This window comes from Rhinatrema bivittatum, chromosome 2 (assembly GCF_901001135.1).
Source record: "Rhinatrema bivittatum chromosome 2, aRhiBiv1.1, whole genome shotgun sequence".
NCBI lineage: Eukaryota > Metazoa > Chordata > Amphibia > Gymnophiona > Rhinatrematidae > Rhinatrema > Rhinatrema bivittatum.
Window position 1 is genome coordinate 18,581,688 of NC_042616.1, and position 19,556 is coordinate 18,601,243.

The 19,556-nt window shown below is 47.9% G+C and overlaps 1 protein-coding gene across 1 annotated transcript in view; it reads right to left on the bottom strand.

The window, feature by feature from the left end:
- LOC115083621 (zinc finger protein 420-like) overlaps positions 1-17,297 on the bottom strand; it is a 42,337-nt gene extending 25,040 nt beyond the window's left edge. Inside the window, exons 1-3 of the mRNA XM_029587542.1 lie at positions 16,974-17,297; positions 7,864-7,990; positions 530-649 (exon numbers count right to left, since the gene is read on the bottom strand). Of these exons, the coding sequence (XP_029443402.1) occupies positions 530-649; positions 7,864-7,990; positions 16,974-17,219 (493 nt within the window). The 5' untranslated portion in view covers positions 17,220-17,297. The remainder of the gene's footprint in view (positions 1-529; positions 650-7,863; positions 7,991-16,973) is intronic.
- Between the last annotated feature and the right edge of the window lie 2,259 nt (positions 17,298-19,556).

A 19,556-nucleotide genomic window follows, 5' to 3' on the forward strand; every position in this document is an offset into this window, starting at 1 on the left:
TGGGTTAGAGGCATAAATTTGTTGATCCTGTCTTGGTGGGCTTTGATGCCGAAAAAGCCTTTGACAGGGTTTCATGGTCATTTTTTAAATTTGTTCTGGCTGAAGTCGGATTCTCAGGGGTTTTTCTTTTTTTCAGGCTATCCAGGTATTATAAGCTTCCTGCAGGAGTATATGTACTAGGGCTGATGTCAGATTGAAATCTGATCAGTCTCCAACTGCTATCAGGAGTACACTATACCCATTGGTCCTGAGTCCATCTGCTACACGCTAGGAAAAATACAATTATCCTGTACAGAAAAGGTCAGGAGTCCAGACTGCTCTGACCTCGAGCCCCCTTAGTAAATCAAGGACCGCTGGTACAGCATCACAGGATGTGACTGTGAGAAAATAACACAGACACAAGCAGTGCCTGCCACAGAAACCCTGTGAGAGAGTAAAGAGATCTGCAGAGGAGCTTGTGAGGGGTCTCTGCACTTCCCACTCCTCAGCTCAGCAGTTTTACCCCGCTCCCTCTTATTCCTGCACTCACCTGAGCAGCTGCTTTTCCCAGCTCCTCCTTCCTCTGACCCCAGCTCCTCCATGATGTACGGCTCTTCCCCTCGTTCAATGCGGGAGATAATCTCAGGGGTGATGGTCGGGAAGCCTGTTCCTGGGGTAAGAGCACTGCATTAGGTTTCTCACAGTCACTCAGTGATAACTTCTGGAGAAGGATTGATCGGAAGGGAAAGATGCATTGATAGAGACATTCAAATACCTGGAGGGCTGCACCGGTGCACCAGAATGGGGCAGTTTCTATAGAAAAAGGCTCCTGGCACAGAGGAAAAAGGAGAGAGGCTCAGAGGAAACATTTCTTTACTGAGAGGGCAGTGAAGGCCTGGGAGAGGAACATAAAACAGGGAATACAGCAGATTCTCCGTATCCTCCTCAGAAACGAGCAAGTTTGCTTGCTATAAACGGTGTTTTCTGTAGATAGCTGATGAATTAGCCATGCTGTCTGGGACTTCCCTCCCATCCTGCAGGTGGCAGAGCTCTCAAAGTAAAGTCTTACGTCTTGCTGTAGTGTGTGCCTGCTTGGCACCTTCCCCTCCCCTATGAAGAGTCTCCTCAATCTGTGATAAAGCAAGTAGAGGGGGGGGAGGGAGGCAGGAGGGTCAGCATGACTAATTCATCTGCTATCTATGGAAAACACCGTTTACGATAAGCAAACTTGCTCTTTTCACGTAGATAAGCAGGATGAATTAGCCATGCTATCTGGGAGTCCCCAGCTAGCAACTTGAGCTTTGTTGTTTATTAAGTGTATACTTTAATCGCTCAAGTTGCCAAGGTATATAGCGGACAGTCCTTGTTAACAGGAAATATATTTAGGAGGTGCCTGCTGTTGGAATTTGTTTGCCCATGGATGCATCTGTTGCAGCGAGTTTGTCTAAACAGTAATGAGTAGTGAAAGTATGAAGTGATGACCAGGTTGCAGCTTTGCAAATGTCTATTATGGGTACATCAGGTACGTGGGCAATGGAGGCCGCTACCGCTCTGACTTGGTGAGCTTTAGGCGAAGTTGTAAGTTGCTCTGAACGTCGCTGGTAGCAGAATTGGATGCAATTTGTGATCCAGGATGACAAAGTTCTTTTTGCTACCGGTAAGCCTGGTTCGTTCGGATTGAAGGAGAGGAAGAGTTGAGAAGGTCTGGAATCAGAGGCAGAACAATGTTTATAGTGTGCCAGTGCTCGTTTGCAGTCTAACGTATGTAATCTGCGTTGGGCCTCATCAGTATGAGGACGAGGATGAAAGGCTGGTAGAGTTATGCATTGATTGAGATGGAAAGCCGAAACCACTTTTGGTAGGAAAGTAGGATGTGAAGGTAGAACCAATTTATCATGGTAGAAAACCAGGTAGGGGGAATAGTGTACTAGAACTTGTAGTTCGCTGATCCTTCTAGCCAAGGTGAGTACTACTAGAAAAAAATACCTTCCATGCCAGGTATCTGGGGTGACAGGTGTCAAGTGGTTCAAAGGGTGGGAGCATGAGTTGTTTGAGAACTAGGTTCAAATCCCACGGTAAAAAGTGGTTTACGTACTGGCAGACATAGTCGCAATACACCCTTCAGAAATCTGGAGATGAGTGGATGAGTAGAGATCGGCGCATCGTTGTGTAAAGAATGATAAGCTGAGATAGTGCTGAGGTGAACTCTGAGTGAAGCTGTTGCCAGTCCTCTTTGGTAAAGACGGAGGAGATATGTTAGCAAGTTAGTTGCTGGGCACGTGAATGGATCTATGCTAATGGTTGAGCACCATGCTGCATATGACAGCCATTTTCTTTTGTAGTTCAATCTGGTGGAAGGCTTTCTAGAAGAAATCAGGATGTCTTCCAGATAAGGAGAGAGGTTTAGGTTTTGAAATAGCGTCCTTTCAATCTCCACGCTGAGAGGTTTAGAGAGGAGTGGAGTGGGTGCAGAAGAGTGCCCTTGTCCTGAGTTAGGAGGCGAGGGTTGTTTCCTAGTGGAATTGGAGCCTCCACTGAGAGACGGAGGTGGTTTGCGTACAATGGTTGTCTTGGCCACGCTGGAGCTATGAGGATGAGATCTGCCGAATCTCTCATGCATTTCTGCACTGTGAATGAGATTAGAGGTATTGGTGGAAAGGCGTAAAGTAGGCCCTCCGACCAACTGATGAGAAACACGTCTTGTGTTACTCGATGAGGAGATGGGAACAGAGAGCAGAATGTCTGGAGTTTGCGGTTCTGTTCCGTGGCGAAAAGATCGATACGAGGCCATCCCCAAGTTCGGAAGAGCTGTAGAGCTACAGACTGTTGTAGTTCCCATTCATGGGGATGAAAAATTCTGCTTAGTTTGTCCGCTCTGTTGTTGTCTATGCCTGGGAGGTAAGTGGCTTGAAGTGTAATGGGATTGCTGGTTGCCCATTCTAGGATGGATACTGCTTCCTTACATAGAATTCAAGAACCAGACCCTCCTTCCTTGTTTATATAGAACATTGCCACTTGGTTGTCTGTGTGGATCATGACTATCTTTCTCCTGAGTTTGAGTTGAAAAGCACGGACAGCAGTCCGACTTGCTGAGTTCCAAGAGTTTTATCTGTTGCATACTCTCCCAGGTAGACCAGAGGCCTTGAGTTTGAAGGTGAGACAAGTGGGATCCCCATTCCTTCGTGGAGGCATCCGTGGTATGATTTGATGCATCAGGGGACGTAGGGGAGCCCCTATTGTAAGGGGCTTTTCCGATAGTCACCAGTCTATATCTTGCTTCATGCTGTTCGTAATGGAGACAGGGGCAGAGAGACAGTCGGAGAACTGTTTCCATTGAGTTTTCAGTCCCCACTGAAGGCGCCTCATGTGTAGTTCTGTGTGGGGGACCATATAGATCGTTGCAGCTATGTGCTCAAGAAGTTGCAACACTTGACGAGCTGGAGCTAGAGTTCTGGGTGCTATAGCTCTTGGCTCAGGAAGGAATGCTCTGTCCTTTAAGGTGTTGATGTGGGCTCCAATGAACTGCAATGCCTGCATGGGGTGGAGATTCGACTTTTCGTAATTGATTAGTAGACCCAATGAGTCCAAACATTGAATAGTTGTGATGAGATTGGTCTGGAGAATAGAAGAGCTGGGTGCTACTAGAAGCCAATCGTCTAGATAGGGAAAAATCTGAATACTCTGGTGACGTAGGTGAGCCACCGCTACCACTAGACATTTCGCGAATACTCTGGGAGCCGAGGAGAGCCAAATGGAAGTACCTTGTTTTGAAAGTGGCGATTCATTACTGTGAAGCAAAGGTACTGCCAGGAAGCCTTGTGCATTGGTATGTGTGAATAGGCATCCTTGAGATTTTTGCAGCACATCCAATCTCTGGGTTGTATGAAGGGTAGTATGGTTTTGAGTGATATCATCTTGAATTTCTCCATTGTAAAGTGTTTGTTGAGATTCCGGAGATCTAAGATAGGATGGAACTCTCCTGATTTATTTGGAATGAGGAAGTATGGGGAATAATAACCAGTGTGATGGTGAGACACGGGTAGTCAGAGCATGCACTGTTGCTTCAGGAGGTTGTTGACTTCCAAGTGCATTTGTTGGGCATGGATGTGATGTTCCCTGTTGGGCACTAAATGTGGAACAACAGGAAGGGTGGTGAAGTTTAAAAGAATAACCTTCCTTTATGATCTTCAGAACCCAGAAGTCTGTGGTGATGTTTTTCCATTTAGGCAAGAAATGTAGGAGCCTGCCACAGACTGTTGCTGGTAGCGGTGGTGTATGATGGCCTAAAAATCTTGTGCAGGTTTAGGTGGATTCTGCTCCTGCAGAGGTTTAGACCTTGGTGTTCTCTGACGTTGCTTAGAAGCTGGAGCTTGAGACATCTGGGGGCGAGACGATGAGTAATAAGACGGTCTAGAGGGAGGATAAGGCCGGAAAGGGCGGCATTGAAATTGTGGTTTCCTGTAACCAGAATAGTAGCCTCTGCTGTAAGAGAAAGGTGATGGAGTTGCGAGAGCCTGAACGGCTAGTTTCTGCTCTTTTAACCGAGCAACCGTGTCCTTGAAATGATCCCCAAACAGGTTGTCAGGATGGCAAGGAAGATTAGTCAATTTCTCATGCACATCCTCTTTTAATGTGCTGGCCCAGAGCTATGCTATTCGCCTGGCTGCGATGGCATTAGCTATTGACTTGGCTGAGGTCTAGAAACCTTCGTATATCGTGCGAGTCAAATGCCGCAATCCCTCTTCTATATAATGAAATTCGTTAGGGAGAGGTTGGTCAGGTGAACTGTCTTGGATCTTGGGTTTTAAGTCCTGTAGACATTGAAACAAATATTGTGTGATCACAAATTGATGTTGCTGAATCTTTGCATTCATCATGCCTGATTGATAGGCCCGTTTTGCAAAGTCATCAAGGTATTTGGAATCGCATCCCGGCGGGGTGTTAGAATGTAGCCTGGACTTGCGTGCTTTTCTGCATTGCAGACTCTACCACGACGGATGCGTGAGGTAGTTGAATGTGCGAATAGAATGGAGATTCTCTCATTCTGTACTTAAATTCTGACTTCCTGGACATCGAGGGTCCAGCCAGTGAAGTCTCCCATGCCCTTTTCATCAAGGTGTCCAGTACTTCATGCGAAGGAAGAGCCACCGGTTCGCCGGAGTGTCAAAAACTTTCAGCAGGCCTAGAACATCCGCTCTAGATTAAGCATTTGACCTACACTTTCTAAAAACTTCGAGTAGGTCAAGTCCTCAGGAGGCGATACAGGTTCTGGCTGGTCCTCAGGAGAGTTGGATGGATAACCAGTGGAAGACCCAGGAGATGATGATATTGGAGAGACGACTTGTTAAGACAGAGCCGGTGATGTAGGAGCAGGACCATGAATGGAACTGTGAGCAGGGGACAGTGGTGCTTGAGGAATAGGTTCTGTTGCAGGTGGATCTTGATCAGCAACTGTGGACAAGAATTTTGCCAAAATCAGAGATATCTGCGACATCGCCTGTGATGCTAAAGCCCCTTGATATGGTGCAGTCGGCGGGACTATTGATGGTTGAGGGATGGCGGTGTCTCACAGAGTCATCCCTGGGTAAAGGATCCCTACGTGGTTTCTTAAGCAAGGGCTCTTCCTGTTCCAACGAAAATGATGCAGCAGAAGGTGAAGAAAGTGGATCCTCATCTATAATGATGAGTGGAGAAGGTTCCCTGCATTTTTTATGTCCTGATATGTGCATTTTTTGGTTTTTGATGTCGGTAGTTGATAAGATGAGCCAGAAGTGCGTCGATGTGTCGGCGTGGAATGGGAATGCTTCGATCCTGAAACATGGACTTTCTTCCAAGCGCCGGATGAGCCAGTGTGCTTTGGGGCGTCTGTGCCGATCGATGCAGGTCGACTCAGTGGGTTTCTTCGGAGTTGATGGTGCATCACCTGCTCCATGAGCAGAGGATGACTTATGTCAGCGCTTTCAACGCCGAAGAGCTGTCAGAAGCCGCTGGGGGTCGGCCTGATTCCCTCGATGCTCAATGGGATTCCGGACAGGACCTTGTGGACTCATCTGAAGGGGCATAGGACCCAGACGCAGCCCTCCTCAAATCCTCAATTTTAGCGGCTCTTTGACACTGTGCCCTGGGGGACATCCGTCCGCAGGCAGCACAGATCGATTGATTATGCTGGGGCCCCACAACTGCAAAATTTAAACCTGGACGAGGCATTTCGATGAGTATTCGATGAAATACTGTAAAACATAGCTAAGCCAAGCTACTTTCTCAGGTTTTCTTTGATTTTAATTGAAATAAATTTTCCTGTGAGGAAATCACTCGAGGAGACAGAGAGCTCCGCGGCTGTTAGGCTTGCGGAAAAAAAAGGACTGAGGAGACTCTTCACAGGGGAGGAGGGGGTTCCAAGCAGGCACACACTACAGCAAGACTTAAGACTTTACTTTGAGAGCTCTGCCACCTACAGGACGGGAGGGACGTCCCAGACAGCATGGCTAATTCATCCTGCTTATCTACGTGAAAATGTACAATTACACAGCAGGGCTCACACAGGAACTAAGCAGCTCCTGAATGCAGATTTCGGCCTTTCAGCCCCACAGCAATCCTACAGGGGTCAGGGTCTCCAGAGACTCCGTGCACCCCCTGAAGAAAGGACCTCTGGGGTCTGAAAAGCTCACGCACCAAATTCATCTGTCAGGAGAGGGTCTGTCTGTCCTTCACTATCCGCATCACAAACTCATCTCTTCATTCCCTCCTCCTCACTAGAATCACTAAGAAATACTCCCCTCCCTCATTTATCCCCATCCCCTCCTCTCCCTCACTGCAATTACTAAGAAATACTCCCCTCCCTCATTTATCCCCATCCCCTCCTCTCCCTCACTGCAATTACTAAGAAATACTCCCCTCCCTCATTTATCCCCATCCCCTCCTCTCCGTCACTGCAATTACTAAGAAATACTCCCCTCTCCCACCCCATGGGCGCACAGACCGAGCACACAAAAGGGTGGCAACCTCCGGCCCGTCCGCCTCAACCGGACGGGGTAGGAATCACAGGAAAATCTGAAGTAACCAAAAGAAAACCCCGGGAGGAAGGTTCAAACGTATGCAATCCTAAAAGAAAAGCACAGAACTGCAGGTTCTACAGCCTCTGCCATCTGCTGCAGGCACTGGGGTTTATGAGGCAGTGTCAGTTAAACTTTCTCTGTCTCCATCTGCTGGCAGGGATGCAGAAACCCAGGAGTCTGGAGTGATCCGGGTACGTACAGGGAACTGCAGCTATCAGGGGAAGACGGCATAGCACTGACCCGAGCCAGGTTCTTCTGGCCTGGTTTGGCCTCTGTTGGAAACAGGATGCTGGGCTTGATGGACCCTTGGTCTGACCCAGCATGGCAAGTTCTTATGTTCTTATCTTATGGGCAGCCCGAATGCAAAAGTTGAGACATTGAACAGCACTCATCCATACTTGCTGTGAGACAGGAACTACTGGGGACTGCCTCCAGCACGCCTCCCTTATAGGGAAGTGACGTCTCAGCAAACAGCGTGGAGGCGTGTTCCCTGTCTACACCAGCTGCGGAGGAGGAAATCCCCATTGTGAGGACTGCTCTAGCAGGGGGATATTAGTGCAGTTAGTATAGCTGTGTTTAAAAAAGGATTGGATAAGTTCTTGGAGGAGAAGTCCATTACCTGCTATTGAGTTCACTTAGAGAATAGCCACTGCCATTAGCAATGGTAACATGGAATAGACTTAGTTTTTGGGTACTTGGCAGGTTCTTATGGCCTGGATTGGTCACTGTTGGAAACAGGATGCTGGGCTTGATGGACCCTTGGTCTGACCCAGTACGGCATTTTCTTATGTTCTTAAATGTGAATTTCTTAAAAAATGTCCCTCCTTACCCAGTGAGCTGAGGGTCTGATAATTCTCCTTCATCACCTCCTTGAAAAGCTCCTTCTGCCATTCTTCTAAATACTCCCACTCCTCCTGGGAGAAAGAGACAGCGATGTCCTCAAAGGTTAATGAGACCTGAAACACAAACCAGAGACACTCAGCACCTTCTGCATCAGGAGACCTCCCAGTGCTGGGACTCAGCGGGGCAGGGGGAGAGGTTTCTGGGTGTAAATAAATCACAGTCACAAAGCTCACAGACCCTGAGCAGGACTATAGTAACTGGAAACCAGTTACCCACAGACCCTGGGACACCAGGCTTTACTCCGAGTCACTCCTGATCTCTCTCCTTAAACTCAGTGCCCCGGGTCTGCTCAGGGTCCCATTAACATCAGGGCGGCCTCTGCACTGTCCCAGGATAGAAAGCTGCAGCAGTGTTTGTATAGAGAGGGCAGGACTGCAGTGTTTAATACCTGTCATTATGAAGGTCTCCCTTTTTATTTTTTAACCACTAATGAAGTAATTAAGGGATGTACAAAGCATATTATGATAATGTGTGAGCAGGTTTACTCGTCAGAATCCCCAGCAGTAGTTTCTTTATCCTTTATTAGGTACAGCGAAAGGTTCCACCTTAAGACTGGAAGAGGAGTGATTATTTTTTTAAAAACTGAGCTTTATATCTCTTTCCTTAAATTATCAGCTTCCATACTCTTTGATCCTGCTGCCCTTCTGTTCACACGCAAGTCAATGTGTAATGATCAAGTTAACTACACTTTTTTGATAGCTCCTTGATGCACAAAAGTGTTTCAAAATGCAGACAGAATCGGGGTGACCCAACCAACTAACCGCTTAGGATAAGTGCTTTTAATTGTACAAAAAAAAAAATAAATTTTTTTAAATGTTCATGGTCATTTGCCCGATAAAGGTTTATACTGGGTAGGCTAAGTATAGGAAAATTGGTTCTTACCTGCTAATATTTGTACCTGTAGTACCACAGATCAGCACAAGAGAGGGGCGGAGTGAAAAGCGCACATATATAGATAAATCGCCACAGATCAATCTAGACTCCAGAGTTTTGCCTCCCTGCCAGCAGATGGAGACAGAGAAAGTTTCACTGACACTGTACGTAACTCAGTGTGCCACCTACAGTCCCTCAATATTGACCTGTACCCAAGCCAAGATGACAGCAACTATAAATTTCTAAGCAAACGTCTAAGCAAACTCGCTCCCCTCCAACGAGCCGGAAGAAGTTGAAGTTGCCCAAAAAGACAACGGAAAACTTGTTTCCCACATTTAACATAAGCGATCTGCATTGAAAACGTCCAACAATTCCACCAGTATGAGATGGTGGACTCCCCCCCCCCCAGGAAATGGACAGGTCTCTGGACTGATCTGTTGTACTACAGGAATGAAAATTAGCAGGTAAGAACCGATTTTCCTTTCCCTGTACGTACCCAGATCAGTCCAGACTCCTGGGATGTACTCAAGCGCCCCTTAGCTCGGGTGGGACCTGGAGAGTTCCACTTGTAGAACATTCTCACCAAAGCACATAGAAGCCAGAACCCCGACATCCAGCTGATAATGCCTAGCAAAAGTGGGCACCGACTTCCCAGTAGCCGCCCAGCAAATTTCATGTGAAGACACCTGTTGTGATTTAGCCCAAGAAGTTGCCTGAGAACATGTTGAGTGCACCCCTAAACCGCCTGGCACTGAGCACCCTTTAAAAATGGAAGTCAACTCGAATCACTTCCTTCAGCCACCACACAACTGTAGCCTTAGATGCCTTACTTCACTTCTTTGGATCACTCCACAGTACGAGGTGATCCAATCTATAAAGAGGTGATCCGATCTACAAAAATCATAAATGACCTATAGATAACTCAGTAATGTAGGCCTCCCATCTAAGAACCTAAGCTCCCCCACGTGAGCCATAAAGAAATCCAAATCCAGAAAAGTTGGAAGCTCCACTGTCTAACCAAGATGGAATGCCAAAAAGAAGACAGAAAAGAAGGCACCATGCATAAAGAAACCCCCGAATCAGATATCTGTAGGTAGGAATCTCAACACAACAGCGCCTGGAACTCTGAAATTTGCCTGGCTGAACAAATAGTCAAATCCTTAACCATAACTCTCTTTAATGGTTCAAACTGAGCTTCACCCAATCCTCTAAGGATTAGATTCAGATTCTAAGATGGACAAATGTTCCGCACCTGAGGACACAAGTTCTTAGCTCCCCGAAGGAACCGTATAACATCCGGATGTGTAGACAGAGGATACCCTTGACCTTACTCCAGAGACAACCCAATGTCGCTACCTGGACTCTCAGAGAATTAAAAGCCAGTCCCTTGACCAGAAACTTTTTGTAGAAAAGCCAAAATATGCAATACCATAACCTGAACAAGTTGAGGTTGAACTTGGTGAACAGCAGATCAGGACTCGAAGATCTTCTAAATTCGCATATATTTTATTTATTTATTTATTTATTTATTTAACAATTTTATATACCGACCTTCATAGTAGATTACCATATCGGATCGGTTTACAGTTTAACAAAGGGAAAAAACTAGAGTAACAAATTCACGTAAACGAAAGATAACCAAAGCAGGAATAAGTCAAAGTTACAATCAACAGGGGGCGAGAACTTGGAAGCTGGAAAGAAGAAAAGGCCAGTAAAGTAATTTTACCGTAGAGTGTACAAGTTACAGACTTAAGAACGGTGCTTTAATCTGAAGTCTAAGAGTCCATTTTTTTTTTTTTTTCTTTGAGAAACGGAGTGACAGACTGGGTAAGAAAGAAGGCCAGCTAGTGATTGTCTGGTGGTTCAGGGAAGGCTTGGAGAAAGATGTATATGTCAAGGATGTATAAGGTCACCTAGCCTGCAATAAGGTGGAAATAACTGCTTTGGAACATCCCCTCCATCTCAATCGTCTCCTCTCAGAAGTGAAGCCGTGAGACAGAAGTATTTGACATGAAAATATTGGACCCTAGTAGAAAAGAGTTGACCGATGCCCAAACTTCAGGGGCCTGTCTATGGCCATGTTGATCAGATCCGGAAAGCATCGTCGATGTGGTCACTCTGGAGCTACCAGGTACACATTGCCTGGATATTTCTCTATCCACCACAATCCCTTGTCCACCAGAGGCCATGGAGGGAAAACAAAGAAGAATCCCTCAAGTCCACGGCAGCATGAGAGCATCGATTCCTTCCATACCATGTTCTGTTCAGCAGCAAACCTCGACGTCTTGGTGTTCTCTTTGGTCGGGATACCCCCATCTTCCATGAACGAGACATCGCTGCCTCTGACAGCTCCCATTCACTGGGGTCTAACTTTCTCAGACTGATAAAATCCGCCTGAACTTTGTTCATTCCAGTGATGTGAGATGATGCCAGCTGCGCTAAGTGCTTCTCTGCCCAGAGAATCAACTCCTGGGCCTTTTGAAACACTGCTTGATTCTTGGTTCCACCTTGATGGTTGATGTAGGCCACCGTCGTTGCTTTGCCTGATAGGATCCGTACTGGGTGGCCGTGCAACCTTGGCAGACAGGCAAGCAATGTGAAATGCACCGCTCTTGTCTCTAACTGACTGATAGACATAAGAACATAATAAATTGCCATGCTGGGTCAGACCAAGGGTCCATCAAGCCCAGCATCCTGTTTCCAACAGAGGCCAAACCAGGCTATAAGAACCTGGCAAGTACCCAAACATTAAGAAGATCCCATGCTACTGATGCCAGTAATAGCAGAGGCCATTCCCTAAGCCAATTTGATTAATAGCAGTTAATGGACTTCTCCAAGAACTTATCCAAACCTTTTTTAAACCCAGCTACACTAACTACATCCTCTGGCAACAAATTCCAGAGCTTAATTGTGCATTGAGTGAAAAAGAATTTTCTCCGATTAGTTTTAAATGTGCTACTTGCTAACTTCATGGAGTGCCCCCTAATCCTTCTATTATCCAAAAGTGTAAATAACCGATTCACATCTACCCGTTCAAGACCTCTCATTATTTTAAAGACCTCTACCTCAGCTGTCTCTTCTCCAAGCTGAACAGCCCTAACCTCTTCAGCCTTTCCTCATAGGGGAGCTGTTCCATCCCCTTTATCGTTTTGGTCGCCCTTCTCTGAACCTTCTCCATCGCAACTATATCTTTTTTGAGATGCGGTGACCAGAATTGTACACAGTATTCAAGGAACGATCCCACCATGGAGCGATACAGAAGCATTATGACATTTTCTGTTTTGTTATCCATTCCCTTCTTAATAATTCCTAACATTCTGATGCTTTTTTGACTGCTGCAGCACATTGAGCCAATGATTTCCTGGGTGGTAGCTCCTAATATGGAACCTAACATCATGTAGCTACAGCAAGGGTTATTTTTCCCTATGTGCAACACCTTGCACTTGTCCACATTAAATTTCATCTGCCATTTGGATGCCCAATCTTCCAGCCTCGCAAGGTCCTCCTGCAGTGTATCACAATCCACTTGTGATTTAACTGGCCCTGCGTAGACTGATCTTGCCACACTGCCCTCCATCCAGAGAGGCTTGCATTGGTGGTGACTATTACCCAATTCAGAACCTCCAATTCCGCTCCACGCTCGAGACTAGTGCGAATAAGCCACCATGAAAGACTATCCCTGGCCTCCCCCTCTAACGGAAGAGGAAGATGAAACTCTTCCAATAACGGATTCCAGCGAGAGAGAAGAGCCCCCTGCAGAGGCCACATGTGCAGAAATGTCCAATGCATCAATTCCAATACCAATGCCACTGAACCCAGGTTCTGTAAATAGTCCCAAACGTGGGCACCAAAAGCTCTAGCAGAAGCCTAATCTGACTCTGGATTTCAGCAATCTCTCTATGTGAGAAACACTCCGCCAGCACGTCAAACTGAGCTCCCAGATACTCCAAAGTTTGAAAGAGGACTAGGCTCACAACCCATTCTAAAGACTGCAAGTGCATTGGTATCTTTGGAACTGATTTATCAACAGAGGTCCTCGGATTCTACATGAATGAGCTAGTCGTCCAGACAAGGATAAACCAACACACCATCATTTTGAAATGTGACTGCCCCCCACCACCGTCACCTTGGTGAAGGTACCTGGAGCCGTTGCTAGCCGAAGGGAACGGCTTGAAACCAAAAATGTTCCCTTAGGACCATGAACCTCAAGAATCTCTGGTGCTCCAGCCTGATGGCTACTTGCAGATACGCCTCTGTCAAGGTGAGAGATACCAAGAAACCTCCCTTGCGCACCACCGCTAGACGGATCTCAGTTTCCATGAGGAAACTGGGAACCTTGAGAGCCGCATTTACCTTCTTTAAATCCAGTATCTCTTGAATTGGATACAGGGGGGGGAAAGAAACAGGACGCTTAACTTAAAATTGACCTCCGGCCACACTAAGCACGTTCAGGGTCTGAGCCAACAGACTTGGGCCATCCCAGCAAGGCTTCTCTGTGAAAAATGAAAAGGTCTGAGCACAGTATGAAGCGGCTCTCAGATATATGCAATTTCTCCCTCTTCTAGAGGTGAGAAAGCCAATTCCCCGTCAGAACCCTCCGATGTCTCATGATTCACCTCCCCTTGAACGTTACCAGGGACAGCCTCCCTGCGGCGTTTGCCCGCCGTGACTGACAAATGGGAGGCCCTACATAGTAGGTTGCTTTGCCTTCGCTGGGCGCCCCTGCAGAAAGGTCTGCAGGCCCTGGAAACTTTCCACCCAGGAGGAGGAGGAGGATGGATCTATACCGGAGCCGATAGGCCCAACCTTGCTCTCTCCAACCTCACTCTCTAGGGGAAGCTTCTTCCCTCAGGAATAAGGAAGGAGGAGAAGTGACGGTTGCCTTGCCTCACACTCCACTCCCCTCCAGAGACACCATAGGCTGAAGGGATGTCCCACCATGGGCAGAAAGCTAAAGTAGTCAAATCGCTGTGAGCATATAAACAGCGTCGATACAAACGGAGAGAGAGTGAGGACTGAACTGCTATCAGACAGCAGGCCTCACAGACAGCAAGGCGCTTGTTCGTCCCTGGTGCCTAGCTCTCCTGAACTTCAGCTCTAGGCGGCCTCCTGTGCGCACACCAATGCCACCTGGGCGTTCGTGCACACCCCTCTCCAGGACGCGCGCAATTAAGACGCTCAAGACTAGGTCGCAGTTGTACGTACACAAGTACCTGTGCAAATACGCGCTCATATATAGGTTGCAGACTTATGCACACAAGTCCCTAGGCAAATTCACACTCCAGTCTAGGTCGCGGCCCTACACACACAACTACCTACGCAAATACTCGCTCAAGTCAAAGTCACAGACGTACACACTCAAATCTAGGCAGTGGCCTTAGGCGCACAGGTCCCCCACGCATGCAACTGCCACGCGGCAAAAATGCATACACGTGGGCAAAGAACCGCTGCCGCGGCCTGCCATGCAGTTAAGCAAAGCCTGCCTGCACCTTCAGCATGTTCAGACCTGGATCCATTCAAGATCCTGCACAGAAAATCATTGAAGGCCTGAAAAGCCAAGAATCCATGAAGATTGGGGCCGAGAGCCAGCAACCCCCACTGCTTGTTCTGCTAAACAAGTTTTGCGCCTAAGAAAATTAAAACTGGCAGAACCAGAAATTCCTTTTCTGTGCAAGTGCCTCTCTGCACCTGCACAGGACAGGGAACCTCCGGCAATAGGTGAGGAGGGGGATTTCCCTGCCTCTTCTGCCAGGGAACCGAAAATGGCCATTTCTGCACTGACAGGGAAAGCCTCAGTGCTAGACCCCGTCACTCCCGAGACTCATTCTACCGGTGTGGCCATGCTCAAAGCAGACCCCCCCCCAAATGCCATGCCGCTTTTGCTGCACCTGTGGCACCACGAGCACCTCAATGGCAAGCAGGGGAACAGTCCTTCAGCACCACGGAGCCAACAGCCGATCTCCTCTGCAGGCAGAGAAGTTGATGAAAAACCCCCGTCGCTGAGCTCCCTGAGCTGCTAAAGTAGCTCCCCCACCCTGCAGAACCCTGATGTGCACAGATTCCTCCAACTCGTTCTTTGTTCTCTTTTTTTACTCTCTGAGAATAAAATACATAGAAACCAACACTTTCCTTTGATGCAGAGGCTCCGGTTCCAGGAGCACAGGGCGCTTGGCAGATCAGAAGAGAGTCAGACTACTGGCTATATCAGTCTCCTTCCGCCAAGCTTTAGCGACCCAGCCTAGGACTAACCACATAAAAGGGAAACTTCCCTGTTCCACTGACTTGCAGTGCAGAATTGCCAGCAGGTCCCAACACTGTCTCGTGGGCGGATAAGGGATATGGACCACTAGATGTCCATCCCACGGACCTCCGGACCGAGCTATTAGAAGGGTCACCAACCCCTGCTTGTACTCCTCAAACCAGGGAGGATGGCTCCACCAGGACCTCACAACCAGCTGAGAGGAACTGTAGATCTATCTTCTCTCTCTCTTTTTTTTTAAATATATTCCAGACTGCAGGTTTTAGCACCATCTACCTTCTGCTGGAGACATAGAAATACTGCGGGACTGCAGGTGGCACACTGGGTTATGCACAGTGTCAGTGAAACTTTCGCCATCTGCTGGCAGGGAGGAAAAACCCGGGAGTCTGGACTGATCTGGGTATGTACAGGGAACTTTGTATATATTCTTTGCTTTTCTTGCTTATTCTCAGAGTTCTAAGTAAAACTTCTATACTTATAAACAAGACTGTTGTGTATTCTGTGACATAATATCTAACAATTCCCCTCATAGTTTTCATTATGATTCTTATATGTCTTTGGAAAATCGGAAACAGTTCATCAGTCACTTTAATTTCCAATAAGCTTTTCTTCTGATCTGTTCTTTCTCCGATGATAAACAGTTTGCCTAAAGTTGGTCTTTTTAAGTTAATGTTCCTGAATTTGTCCTAGTTCCTTCTCTGGGTTACTCCCATATGTTCTTGCCATCTGTTGAGACCTCACTATCGGTGCTAAAACATCAGCGGCAGTTAAGTGTGGTTAAGGGTATGGACGTTCTCTTGTTCCCACACAATTAGCCCTATGAGTAACTGCTCCTTAATATATCTGATCTCATGACTTGTTCCTTGCTACAAGCAAGCTAAGAAAAATGGCATATTTATTCTCAGACCTTATAGCCTCATATCAAGCAATTACACTAGTAATTGTCTTTGTTCCATTATTTTCTATAGTGGTACAAATTTATTTACATTAAACTAAATAACTGCCTAACTAATTTTATACAAGCCATATGAGAATAAGAAAGCAATGAAGGATGTAGCAGCGACAGAGCCTCTTATAATGGCAGATACTTCAGTTTTGTACATATGAGGAATGATCTATTGTGTGATATGTCTTATGTTCTTACAGGCCAATGTGGAAAGGCATGTTCAGTCGCACACACCTTTTTGCCTGCACTTATCCTAATCGAGGTACTGCTTAGCACCCTTGCTTGTCAGAGTTGGAGTTAAGTTTCCAGTGCTACCACACTGGTACTTAAAACCCCTAAAAAAGGGGGGGGGAAAAGGTTTTTTTTAAGTTTATAACTGTCATGGATAAGTTTGCACTTATCCATGACAGTTATAAGCTGCTGCCACTTACCTGGATAAGTACTGACTTTTCTGGCTCACAGCTGCTTCCCACTTCGATGTGCATTTTCTGCGTGCAAAACTTAATGCTGATGTCGCAAGAAGTTTTGCACGCAGAAAACAGGTATTTCCAAACAGGACTACTGCTTAGAGCCCTCATATGGAAATCTCACACAAATGTAGACATTAGGCATTCCCCTCCCCCCGCAGAGAGACTGCATCTGGCCAGTGCGCCTCTTTTAGCACTGGAAACGTAACCTCTGGTTAGAGCTGTTGTTAAGTTTCCTGTGCTAAGTGAAAAGAGAGTAAACACGTTTTTAAAAGTTTAAAATTAATTAAAACCTCTCTGGGTAAGCGCCGGAAGGCAGCCTCCAGATAGCCACGTAGGTCAGTATGCCAAATGTGCATTTCAGAGTTTTTAGGTTTAAAAAAATGAATCTTGGCATTAAAAATGTGCCCTAAAAACCAGAGCCCAGATTACTGGATCAGCCTGTTAGTGTTGATATAGAAAGGACAGGAAGGTGGGGGGCAATCTCCTACCTGAGCAGCAGCTCCTGCAGGCATTTTCCTCTCTTCTGTTGCTGCTTTCAGGATTAGAAATGAATCGGAGGCTCTTTCTCGGGCTGGGGAAGTGCTGAGTGATCGCCTCCTGCTGTTACAGGGGAAGAGGAAAGCTGGGAAGCAGAGCTCGGGGAGAGGACACGAGCTCCTTCCTCCGGGATGTGACTTCCATCGAACTGGGCAGAGCAGCTGCTCCGCCTCCTGCTGGGCGCAGACTGATGACATCACTCAGGGGAGCTTCACACTGAGGGCGCAGACTGATGACGTCACACACGGGGCACTTCGCACTGAGGTCGCAGGCTGATGACATCACTCAGGGGCGCTTCACACTGAGGGCGCAGACTGATGACATCTCGATTGGCAGCGCTGCTGAAGAAAATGCAGAGGGGTTTCTAAGTCACAGTTTCTCAGATCAGAATCTGATATTCCCAAGGAGAATAAGAGTTTAACAATATAAGAATGGCTAAGCTGGGTCCCACCAGGGGATTTTCCCCTCATAGCTTCCTCCTCTCTCCCCTAACTTTCCTAAAAGAGAAATCCCTTCTTTACCTTGGGGGGCAGAGGGCTGGAGAAGAGCAGAAACACCAGGCCTCCCCCTCCCCCTTAACCCAGCTTACACACAGGGTGATCCAGTACCGAGCGGTAGGAAGAGCTGCGTTAGTGCCTACGGCACCCGCGGTTACCGCCCGCACAGTGCAGCTCACCTACCGCTCGATCCTGAAGCCTAATTATATGTAAATGTAAGCCGCGTCCGAAAAGCCTTAGGCCCGCGCAACCAGGATACTGGATAGAGCGCCTATACAGGATCCTGGGTGCGCGGGCCTAAGGCTTCACGCCACGCTGGTATCTGTCATTTCAAATGTCATTTGAAATGACAGATACCAGGAAGCAACGGCGGCGACAGCGCAGAAGCAACGGCGAAACGACTTGTCAGTGTCCCCCCTCCTCTCGGAGCAGGGCGCGATAAGCCGCCTTGCTCCGGGAGGAGGGGGGACACTGAAAAGTCGCTTCGCCGCTGTCTTCGCCGTTGTCAGTGTCCCCCCTCCTCCCGGAACAAGGCGGCTTTTCCGCCCTGCTCCGAGAGGAGGGGGGACACTGAAAAGTCGTTTTCGCCGTTTCTCCGCCGCTGTCTTCTGGCTTCGCCGGTGTCCGGGCTGGGGGAAAGCTTCGTCGCTGTCAGTGTCCCCCCTCCTCCCAGAGCAAGGCGGCTTTTCGCGCCCTGCTCCGAGAGGAGGGGGGACACTGAAAAGTCGCTTCACCGTTGCAGTCTCCATGGCAGCCCCAGTCCGGACATCGGAGGGGGGCTGCAACGTTTTTTTCGTTTTTTTTTTTTTTTGGCTTCGGGAGCAGGGGAGAGGCCTGGGGCTGCCACGGAGACCGGCACCCATGATCGCGGCGGGGGCAGGTGAGTGGGGGCTGGGGGAAAGCTTTCCACCTACCCTTACCCATGCCTCTACCGCCTGGGTCAGGGTAGGCGGTAAGTTTGCAGGTTAAACGCGCGACAAAACGGCAGGGAAAGGTAGCGTTAGTCGGGGCGCGGGTTACGGGATGCTAGGTGAATAGCTAATTCGCTCGTTTGCATGCAATATCGCGCTAATTCGCTCGTTTGCATGCAATATGCATGCCGCGGGCGGAAGGGGTTGCCCAGGGAATTTAGGCCGCGGTAGGAGTAGGTTAAAGGGGATTCGGGATCGCAGGAAGGGCTAACGCGGCCGAAAACGAAGTTAAAAACGGCTTAGGAGCAGGGTAAACGCGGCCGCACTTTACAGGATAGGCCTGACAGACATCATCAAACTGATATTGCCGGGGGAATACTGAGCAAAACAATTTAAAATTCTACGCACAAAAACTTAAAATTCTGCTTTCTTAGCGTCCATTCAGATGAACTCAGAACCAGTGGGTTATGCTCCCCTGCCAGCAGGAGGAGACGGAGCAAACTGACGTCACAGTATATATAACCCTGCAGTGACCTCAGCCTGCCAGTGTTCTCGATCTCCAGCAGATGGTGGACCTGCCTCTCCCTACTGAGGATTGCTTCAATTTTAGGAAGGAGAATTACGGAAAGAAACTTAGTGCCCCGCTCTCCTGCGGTGATACCAAATTGTCCCTCCCCCAGCTGAGACATCCTGTGGTGATTTCCGTGGTCCCGCAGAGGTGTGCTTTGGTCCAGAAGCTGGTTTTTCAGCTGGCCTGGACTTAGCTGCTTGTGCAGCTGAAAGGCAGCGGATGCAGCCGAGTGAGAGACTGTGCTCAGCCAGGTAGGGCTGAGCACCAGTAAGTTAAAAAAAAAAAAAAAGACTTAGCGGGAGGTTTTACTGTGCAGGGCTTCCTCCTGTCCTGTCTCCGAGCTCAGCGTGCCGTTCCGACGTTTGTCCCACTCTGTGGAAAGTCGAGGGACATGGGCAGCCTGGAGGGCGGAGCAGCCTCTGTTAGCTAGGTCCTGCTAAGAGGCTTTTCACTGCATGCAGTGTGGTATGCTGCAATGGCTTTTTGCGCACTTTCTGAGGCTGCCCTCTACAGGCTTGTCAGTTCGGTGTGTGCGTCGTGCTGTGCGTCCAATTG